General features: G+C 50.7%; 1 protein-coding gene across 1 annotated transcript in view; it reads left to right on the top strand.

The window, feature by feature from the left end:
- The first annotated feature begins 263 nt into the window (after nucleotides 1–263).
- The window catches only part of Gas7 (growth arrest specific 7), a 227,887-nt gene continuing 217,741 nt past the window's right edge, over nucleotides 264–10,409 (top strand). Inside the window, exon 1 of the mRNA XM_055594277.1 lies at nucleotides 264–446. Within this exon, the coding sequence (XP_055450252.1) occupies nucleotides 264–446 (183 nt within the window). The remainder of the gene's footprint in view (nucleotides 447–10,409) is intronic.

The following is a 10,409-nucleotide window of genomic DNA, read 5'->3' as shown; positions in this document are numbered from 1 at the left end:
GAGCCGCCCGGCCCGGGGGCGTCGCCGCTCGTTCTCCGGAGCCCACGGAGCCCACGGAGCCAGCGCGGCTGGAGAGGGTCCGCTCCCCTGCAAGCAGCGCGCGTGGCCCGGAGGCCCGGGGACCCCTGCGCAGCCCCGCCACGGCGCGCGCCCAGAGCGCGGGAGCCAGGAGCACCGGGCGCCTGGGACCCCGCGCAGCCGCTGGCCAGCCCGCGGGGCTCGGCAGGGATGCGGGCTGCGCTGTGAACCCGGGCGCCAGGGCCATGGCCGGCGCTCGCTGCCGGACCCTGTACCCCTTCTCCGGGGAGCGGCACGGCCAGGGGCTGCGCTTCGCAGCGGGAGAGCTGCTCACGCTGCTCCAGGTCCCGGACGGCGGCTGGTGGGAAGGCGAGAAGGACGACGGGCTTCGTGGCTGGTTCCCCGCCAGCTACGTGCAACTGCTGGAGGTGAGCGGCCAGGGCTGGGGTCGGGGACCCGCCGCCCTCCCGGCTTCAGCGCTCTGGGGGACGAAGGGTGGCGGGGGTGAGGGGAGGCTCTGGGGCGTGAGCAGCGTTCCCCTCGCAGCCGGCCTCCCGAGCACGTCGTGGCCGCTCTGGAGAAGCGAGAACTTGTTGCCTGTGCGAGTTCTGGAGCAGGAGGGCGCGCTGCCGCGGATGACAGGGGCCGCCAAGGGGCCGCCGAGCTCGGTGGTCTTGGCAAGGAGCTCGGGTGATGGAAGGGATCGGGGGTTCGGGAAGGTGGCCCCATAACCCCGCCTCTCCAGCGGACTAGTGGTCAGTCATGCTGTCCGGGGGCGGACTGCCTGGCTGTCCCCGGGCCGCCCACTTGCTGGTCAGCTGAGATGCACCAGATAGCAAGTGAGCCAGAGCAGAGCTGCTGCAGGCTTGACCGGGGGATGCAGCTAGACCCCAGGCGGCGCCCCCTCCTCCAGGCTCAGTACCCTAAAGTGGCTTGTTCCTGGGATCTGGCTCGGGCCCCAAGGCTACATAGGAATGCTGAGCCAAGTCAGCTGGCTGTTTATTGTCTGGGTGACAATTGCGAGGCCTCTCTGGCCTCTAATCACTGAGCTCATGGTCACAATCTGAGGGAGAGCCTAAGTTTCTAAAGTCCTTTGTGTGTATTGTGGGGTGGGGGTGGGGGAGGTATTTTTCAGCCCTTACTGAGAGGCTTCTGACCCCAGGATTGTCATTAAGGCTAGCCTAGCACTCATCCTCAGTTGTTTAAGTATTCCTAGGTTTTGGGAAAAACCCAGCCTAAATAAGGGAGCAAATGTATCTTTTACTGGGACCTACTTATGAACAAAGTAGCAAATTTTGAATGAAAATGTCACATGTCACTCGGCCAGGGTGAGGTGGGGAGCTGCGGGTGAGACGGTTGTAGAGTGGGGAGGCCTGGCGAGTGACCGGTGGCAGCACTTGTTTGCCTGGCCTTCTGGAAACACACGATGGAAGGTTCTCACGGATCCTGAAAATAAACTTGCGCTGAATGGATGAGTAGTGTTCCTGGGCGCAAGACAGGAAGGAGCTTCCTGGGGTCTTAGCTGAGGCAGCTCTGGGCGCTCAGGGTGTGCTCCCAGCACCTGTATCCTCAGGAGAGGCTCAGATTTGGCTCTCTGCTTTTCCCAGTTCAACCTCTGAGGGCTACACTAAAATAATAATAATTAATAATGGAAGTGTCTTTTCACATGGAGACCTTGAGCCTCCTGGTGAAAGAGCTCTGAGGGATGTGTTTTGACTTCTTTTGGTGACCACATTTCCCCAGGAAATACTGATGTGGAAATTTGCCTGGTGATTGTCTGTCTGGTGAGAAGTGTTCCTGGCTGGATTCAGCCAGCTGTTTTGGGTGGGGATTCATAGGAACAGAGTGTGGCTGCTTCTCCCTGCGGGAGGGAGGGAAGCATGAACAGGCCCAGGAGACAAAGCAGAATTATCATCTGGGACGGCCTGGGTGTGCCTGTGGCATCCCTTGGCACTTACATAGCTAAGAAGTCTCTGGTATCTAAAGACTTTTCAGACCCCTCCCATCTATTAATAGCAACTCAGTGTGGCCAGGAGGACCCTCCCCTTGCAGAGTACCTACGCAAGTCATGCGCACCATCACAGGTTTCCTGACAGCTCTGTGAATTGGAGTGCTGTCCTCCACCTAGGAAGCTATATTTGTCTTGAGCAACAGCCTTGCTATGTAGCTCAGGCTAGCTTCAGATTTGCAGTGCTCTTGCCCCTGTCCCTGAGTGCTTGTGCCACCGTATCTGGCACTGTCCTCATTTTACAGACATGAGTGCATGAGAAATTCAAGTCTGTCACCCAAGGAGTCCTGTTTGCATGCTAGACTAACAAACCAGGTGGCTGAATAAACTGTGTGTATTTTGAAACCCCATCACCTGGGCTCAGCCATGCTAAAGGTCGATAAAGGAAGGACAGACTGATGTATGTGGGGAAAGGTGGGCATGCCCCTGATGTCAGCATGTTGGGGACAGGATCCTTAATATGAATGACCTGCAGTGCTGGGGCCAAAGGGAGGAGAGTTGCATCCTGGGGCAGCATGGACCACCACTGCCAACCCGGCCAACCCTGAAGTTTGAATTCACCTATAACCAGCTTTGGTTTCCCCAAAGGTGGGGGTGAGGGAGGACCTGGCCAAGTACTGTTCTCAACAGCAGGTTCATGGATCAGGTGCTTGGTGGCTTGCAACCTCCCATGAGAATAAGCTGGGTCGCTGGCAGAGAGCTAGGGAGGCATGGCAGAGAGCATGCCATGGAGTCTCTCGGGGCAGGCTGAGTCTCACAGACAGTGGCCTAAAGTGGGGAGTGCCAGTGGGTAGAGTGTCAGGTGTGTGAAATCCTGTGACTACAGAGCACGGCAGCAGCTAGGGAGAACGAGCAGGGAGAGCCTCTAGACTCAGAAGGTGGTACTGCTGCAGGGAGAGAAGTCAGAACAGAATGGACCCTGTCAGCCTCCTGGGGAAGGGACCGGTGATGGACACACAGCTGAAGAATTGGGTATTCCTCACAGTGTCCCTTTCGCCCTCTGGTGGGAAGAGGGATAACAGGAAGTGTCTTAGCGGAGGGTGTGAGACACTGACAAGAATCTGCAAAGTGGACTCTCTCCACAGATCTCTTCCTGGTTCAGACAAAGAATGGGAAGCTAGAGGCCCAGCTTTGCAGGAAACACACACCATGGAGGGGAATTGGAAGCAGAACTCAGAAAAGCTATATCTGCCTTGGGGGTGGCCAGCCTCAGATGAAAGCAAGGTCCAGGAGGACCTGGTCACTGGGGCAATCTCTAGTCAAGACTCCCAGGAACTAGTAAACTGATGCAGTGAATATCTGGCTTACAGAAGGGGGACTGAGGGGACCTAAGCTCACATGGGAAAACATGGGATCCAGGGACCCAGGTCAGAGGGGTCCGGGTTACTCAAGATGTGACCAACCCTTCACAGGACAACTCTTCTCCCAAAGGTATGAGGACTAAGCCAATCAGCTTCCTGCTGCTGTGACAAGGCACCTGGGATAATATTTGCAAGGGTGGAACGGTGTATTTTGAACCTGGGTTTGGAGTTCTCAGCATGGCCAGTTCTTAGTCCAGTAAAATTCTGAGTATACAGTAAAGGAGACCATCTCATAGTAGCCAGGAAGGAGGCGTGGTAGCCTAACTCTCCCTCTTTGCTATGAGGACCTACTTCTCAAAGGTTCCACCACTTTCTAGGAATGCCACAGGCTGGTAACTGAATCTTTAGCATATGGAACTTTAGGGGGACCTTTAGGACCCCAACCATAATCACCCTAACAGCTGACACCCAAAGCTGGCTGTGGTGTCAATGAGAGCGGCTGAAACAGCCTTTCTTGATGGCACGCGCCTTCAGCCACAAAGAAGGGGAACAGCAGAGAACTCTACCAACACAACAGAAGAAAAGTAAATGGATGGGGAAGAAGCGGCCAGGCTGGAGGCTGTGGGGTACATGTCAGGTCCAAGCTAGGCTCCAGGTCCACTTCCATTCACTTGGGGACCCACATGAAGGGGGATTCCCACCAGCCCTCAAGGGCGAAGGCCAGCTCCTGGGGAAGGTAGATAGAGCGGCGAGGTGGACTTTCTATGTCCGGGAAGACCCGGAGAGCCAGGCATGGTACTAGAGTAGGCACATGGGCTGGGCAGGCTCAGCCTGGAAGGCCTAACTAGACTCAAGAATTCCTTTCGGCCGGTTCTTAGTTTGGGTGGAAGTTAGAGATGTAAAGGATGGTGTAAGACCTCAGTAGAAAGACCCAGCATTTGGGGTAATGATTTCAGGAGGGTGATAAGATCGGAATCCAGGCACGACAGAGCTTTCCTTCGGGCAGTGGCAAGGTCCATTCAGCAGGTCTAGTCCTGAGAGCTACTGCTCACGCTGTGTCCCCCGAAGACTGAATTGAAAACTCAGCACTGGAGCATGGCAATGTCAGGCCGTATTAGGTTCTGAGGGCGCCACCCCCATGAATAGATTGATGCCAGTTAGAAAGAGGCCTGAAGGTATAGAGTTTGAGAGTTTGCCCTTTTATTTCCCTCTGTCTTCTGCTGTGGGAGAATGCCAAAAAGAACCCACTAGATATTGGCACCCCAACACCTGACTCCTCAGCCTCCAGAACCATGAAAAATGTATTTATTCTATAAATTACCCACCTTCTGGGGTTCTGCTGTGGCCATTCAAAATGCAATGTCCCAAACACAGACCATGTCAGTGCTTGTCAGTGGGACTGGGTGGGGTGCAGAGGGTAATTCTTGAACTCCATCTCCTCTCCTTTCCCTCTTCTCTCACACGGGGCTCACGAAATTGCTTTGCAGGAGGTTATGAGGGGTAGGTATGTGAGTTAGTGGGCTGTGCTGTGGGCAGTGAAGAGATGGTGTTTCTATTGCTAGGTGGCAGAGCACCCCAGAATTCATTCTATGTGACTGAGTGGACAGAGCTCAGCTGTGCTGTCCTTCTGTTAGATCACCTTGGCAAACACTTATAGCAAGAGAGTTGCAGTCCAATGGCAGCTGAGGACTGAGTCCAGGAGGCTGTTGGGCTGGGCTCAGAAGCGCTATGTTCACTCACCTGGTTGATCCATGCAGTATCTTTCTACATGGCATCTCCTTCTTTAGGGCACTTTCATACGGTCTTTCCCCACTGGGCAGTTAGTTGTTTTGTTTTGTTTTGTTTTGTTTTGTTTTGTTTGTTTTTGTTTTTGTTTTTGAGACAGAGGTTCTCTGTGTAGCCCTGGCTGTCCCAAAACTCACTCTATAGAGCAGGCTGGCCTTGAACTCACAGAGATTCTCCTGCCTCTGCCTGCCAAGTGCTGGGACTGAAGTTCTTATGTGGTCAGTGGCCAGCTTCCAAGAACACAAAGGGCTGACTTGTCGGGCCTCCTGAAGGCTCTGACCCAGGACAAGCCCATCAGCTGGCCATGTGCTGGAGTGAGTCACAGGAACAGGCTGAGGTAGCTGGGAGGGAGGGAGGTTCAGGCTTGGGAGCATATTTTCTGCCTCCCAAGGATGGTGAAGACACCATGTGACAGACATGAGAAGGAGGCAGCAAGGCTTGAGGAGAGAGAGAGAGAGAGGCCAGAAGCAGAAAAAGTGTCTTAGACATGGTTGGACTTGGAAACTCTCTATTCCTCTATTTCCATCCTAGGATGTTTCGGCTATTTATTTATTTATTTATTTATTTATTTATTTATTTATTTATTTATTTATATTTTTAATTTTTAGTCTCCAGAGATATCTTTATAGAGACACATAGAAAATGATGCAGCTGGAATCTGAAGCCATGTTTGCCCAGCCCTAAAGCCTGGGCCTGTCCACTCAGCCATCCATACACCAGGCCAGCCTTTTCATGCCAGAGCTTTGATAATTAATGGACACAGTGTCTCTAAGCTGCCTGACATTCAGGAGATGTTTGCTATGGTACATAAATTGATTTTAATCTAGGGCCCTTTTTCCCTGTAACACGAAGATTACCTAAAATGGGTGTGACTTTGTCCTTCATGCCAATTTTTTTATTTGGGGGGGCAGTCATTGACACTGGTCACAGTCAGGGTTGGTGTCTCCCCGGGTACGTAATTGGGACTGAAATTGTGCCATTTTTCACAGAGTCATCCTGCCACTCCATTAGGGGCTGCTGCTATCTGAGCATCTACCTTCTGCCCTAGCACTATCTCCCCCTGCCCAGCAGGAACCACTCTTCAAAAACACCATGCACTGGCTGCGCTGGCCTAGCCGTGCGGCCACTCAAAAGACTTGAAAGCACCACACAGAGCTTCTGGGTTTTACCGACTCCGGGCATCTTCACAAAAGTTCCCTTAGCAACAAATCAGCAGGGATCCCCGGCCTCTGTTAACCACTGGGCAAACCCCTCAGATCTTCCTCCACCTAGAAATCTGAATGGGCCACCTCCTACCTTCCTGAATTTTCCGCGGAAAAAGGCCAGCTCTGTCTGGCGGCTGGGTAGAGCCACTGTGAGTGCTGTGCTGGCCGCCATGGGGAAAGGACACATGTGGTAAACCACGAGGCCCTGTGCACATACTTGGTGTTGCGACTGTACCCCAGGCTGCCCACAGGGCACAGCGTTCCTGAAACCTTCTCCCTTATTTCTCACAGCACCAAGGTAATACGGGACAAGCCTCTTTGACAGAACACTGGGATGGTTGCCCTCCCACCCCCGTCCTTAATTGCCAAATTAGTAATTTCCTCTCTTCTTCGGAGACAAGGGTTCTAGGGTGGTGCTTCTACCTCCAGGCAGAAGTGGAAATGGTTGGCAGCAGGTGTGCCCGGCTTTCCCTTTGGCAGAGCAGAGCATGAAGCGCCACTGTAAATGCACAGCAGTATGTGAACTATGAGGGGTCCACGTGAAGCAGGGTTGTGGTGGTGGTGGTGGTGGTGGTGGTGGTGATGTTTTGTTTTTGTTTTGGTGCTGGGGAGGAAACCCAGGGGCTTGTATGTGCCCAGCCAGTGCTCCATTTCTGAGTTCCATGCCTCTACCCGGATGTGGAGATTTACAGGGTTATGTCCTTCTGCCCCATTTGGTATCTCCTCCATGTGCCGTCCCGTAAAAGTCCGTTTTCACTCGCCTCACTTCCTGGTTCACTGCACCTGCTTCCTTTCTCAGGCTACAAATTCGAGTCCAGATTCAATCCCCAGGTACTCAGATTTCACACCTCAAGACAGTCTGTAATCCCCGCTGTCTGCTCTCACCTCTTGACTGAGGGAAGGTCACCAGGTCACCTCCATCTGTACCTCCTGTCCCCTTCCTCTTCCTATCCTACACTTTACCTAGGAAGTCTGCCCACTGTTCCTCGGGAGCTTTCTTCTCTCTGCCCTTGCCTTGGCAAGCTTTTTTTTTTTTTTTTTTCTTTTAGCAAAGACCAGGAAGTGTTTTTTAGGCTTTGTGGGCCAAGAGACAAAATGAAATTGAAGCTGGTGCAGGAGGCAGTGAGAGGTGAGAGCATATGTCCTCTGTCACCCCCCACACACACACACATACACACACAGACACACACACAGGGCTGCCGTGACAGTACAAAAGCTACCATAGTACAAAAACCAGGGCTGGTGGTAGTGTTCTGAGAAAGAAAAAAAAAAAAAAAAAAGGTTTTTTTGTTCTGTTTTGTTTAGTTCTTTGTTTTTGTTTTTAGACAGGGTCTCATGTCGTCCAGTCTGGCTTCAAATCCATGATGCGGTTAAGGATGACCTTGAACACTTCTTGCCCATACCTTCCAAGTGTAGCCCAGGATGTCCTTGAACTCACGTAGTCCTTGAAATCTGCCTCAGCTCCTCAAGTGCTACAATTACAGGCATGTACTGCCAAGCCCAGCCTCTCCTTGGATCTTAAGTGTCCTCAGAGATACAGATAGTAAAGGGTTGGTCCTTCTCCTAGTGTTAGTGAGAAGCAGGGAAACCTTTAAAAAGTGGAGCCTATTGGGAAGTCTTAGGCTATTGAGAGCATGCTCTCCAATTTCTTCTACTTCCTGTCTAAGAACTATTTTTGAAAAAGGACATTGTGTTGTAGCCCAGGCTGGTCTGGAACTCATGCGCACACACACACATACACACACACATTAAAAGCAGACAATCTCCAAATCAAAGAGAAAAAAAGATTTGTAGATCCTGTCTAATAAAAAAAACACAAAATACCACCAACAGATTCTAACTCGGGGGCTGCAAATCTAACCACAAAGACTTATTTATCATTTTATTTTTGTGACAAAACCCACTTATGTAGCCTAAGCTGGCCTGGAACTTGGGACCATACTCCTGTCTTTGCCCCCTATTGCTTAGGATTACAGGTGTGTACTACCATGCCTGGCTAAAAATAGACAGTTTTAAAGAAAAAAATGAAACAAAGATTTTTTTCATTGTTGTTCTTTTTAGATAGGGTATCACTTGGCTGCCCAGGTGGGCCTAGAACTGATTATGTAGCCCAGGCTGGTCTTAAACAATCCTCCTGCCTCAGCCTTCAAGTGCTGGAATTACAGGAGTGCAACAGCACAACCCTCAGACACTGAAAAGCATTAAGTGTGTATGTGCCATCTGACCCCCGGCTGTACTTCTAGCCCAGAAGTGTCAGTTCAACAAGGTGCGACCATCACCATGCCAACACGGCACTGCTTGACAGGGACAAGTTCAACCACCATCTAAATCCCCAAGAGGAACGGGTAGAAATGAGGTTTACCTATGCTCAGTCCCAGAACGGGCTTGCAGAAGGGCTCAGTAACTAAACGAAAATGGAATTTCAAAATTTAAAGTGTTGCTTAGTGACATTTCGCGTTTCCATAGAGTTAGCAGAGTTTGTACCTCTGACAAGGAAGCAAGAGGAGATGGTGGCATCCAGAAATGAATTACAGTAAAAAAAGCAGGGGTGGCATGGACTGCACATTAAGTAGCCTTTGTGGCTAGAATAGGTCGAAGGTCTATGTGCTAGCCTTAGGCCACACTATTTTAAATAGCCCTGGTTACAGCATATCTTTGCATTTTTGAGAGGTAAATTTGACTTTTATTTTATTTTATTTTGTTTTTTGAGAAAGCAGATTTCATCTGCAGCCAAGCCTAGTGTGTCTCCGTGTGTGACTGCCTGTCTGTCACCTTGTTTCAGAAAGCATGTAAGGCATCTTACCAAAAACCATATGGTACAAAAAGATAAAATCACAAATATATGAGGAAACCTGGGAAGAAGGAAAAAAGAAGGAAAACGGGGGTAAAGACTGTTGGAACGAAGTTTGAAGAGCGAAGGGGCTGACTGAGATGAACCAGGCTTCTTGGAGCTCCTGCCTTCGTCTCTGAACAGTTTGTCATGGAGAGCTACTCTGGAAATGGTCACACTGTGAGCTTTGTGGTGTCGGGACAGGTGAGAATAAGCAGCCACAAGCAGTTCTGGGTGTTCAGTGGCTACAACAACATAGGTTCGCCCCATGCGTGTGCTGAAAGTCTGTTGCTAGATAGTTTGGAGCTAAAAAGCCTCTCCAGCAGCCCAGGAGCGGGAGCCCTCGCTGTCTGGGGCCTCGCCTGGGAATGGCTTCAGCATTCTGACTCTTTTGAACAGAAGGTTGGAGGAGCTCTGTCTGATCTTCTCCCATCTCCACTCCCTCGTCTCCACCATTTTTCCTCCTGACCTCAGGCTTTCAATCTGAGAGGTTTTTCATCTTCCTACAGGGCAGAGCCTCCGGATTAACTCTTGGGAAGAAAGACTAGAGCTGACATCCTGCTCAGTCCAGCCAAAGTTTGGCCCCTCTTCCCCAAGATGGTGCTGTGTTCAACCATGTGGTCCTTCATTGAGCATGACTCCAGGCTTCAAATGTTAATACATTTATATGCCCCTCCCGTTAATCTGTCTACTGACTTTTTTTTAAAAACTAACTCCAATCACCACACCTCCATGGAGTGGAGACAGAGTTGCTACTTCCCTGTAGGTTCCTTTTCATAAACTGCCCTGGCATGGGGCCCTCCCCTGAGCACATGAAGTAAACACTTGGTCTGTTTGGCATAGATGTAGATGGTTTCCTGATCCTAGGCTTTGCTTTTTTTTTTTTTGTTTGTTTGTTTGTTTCTTTCTTTTATGTACTATGCAGATACAACCAAGGCAGCGTGCATTGAGGTCAGCAGTTATAAATGACCAGGTTTGGGATATAGTGTGGCAAGATGGCTCAGTGGATAAATCACTTGTCTTGCAAATGTACAGATCTGAGTTCAGATCCCTAGTACCTGCCTCTAAATCCCTGCAGGGAGGTGGAGAGGGGATCCCCAGGGAAACTATCTAGCTGTAGTGGGGAAGCCTCAGGTTCATCCAGAGACCATCTCACAACACACACACACACACACATACAATTACACACACACACACACACACACACACACACACATATATATATATATATATATATATATATATATATATATATATATATA

Source organism: Psammomys obesus, unplaced genomic scaffold, assembly GCF_907164565.1.
Source record: "Psammomys obesus unplaced genomic scaffold, mPsaObe1.curated_primary_1811, whole genome shotgun sequence".
Classification (NCBI taxonomy): Eukaryota; Metazoa; Chordata; class Mammalia; order Rodentia; family Muridae; genus Psammomys; species Psammomys obesus.
The sequence above is the reverse complement of the archived record's forward strand: the minus strand, read 5'-3'. Positions and strand labels throughout refer to the sequence as shown.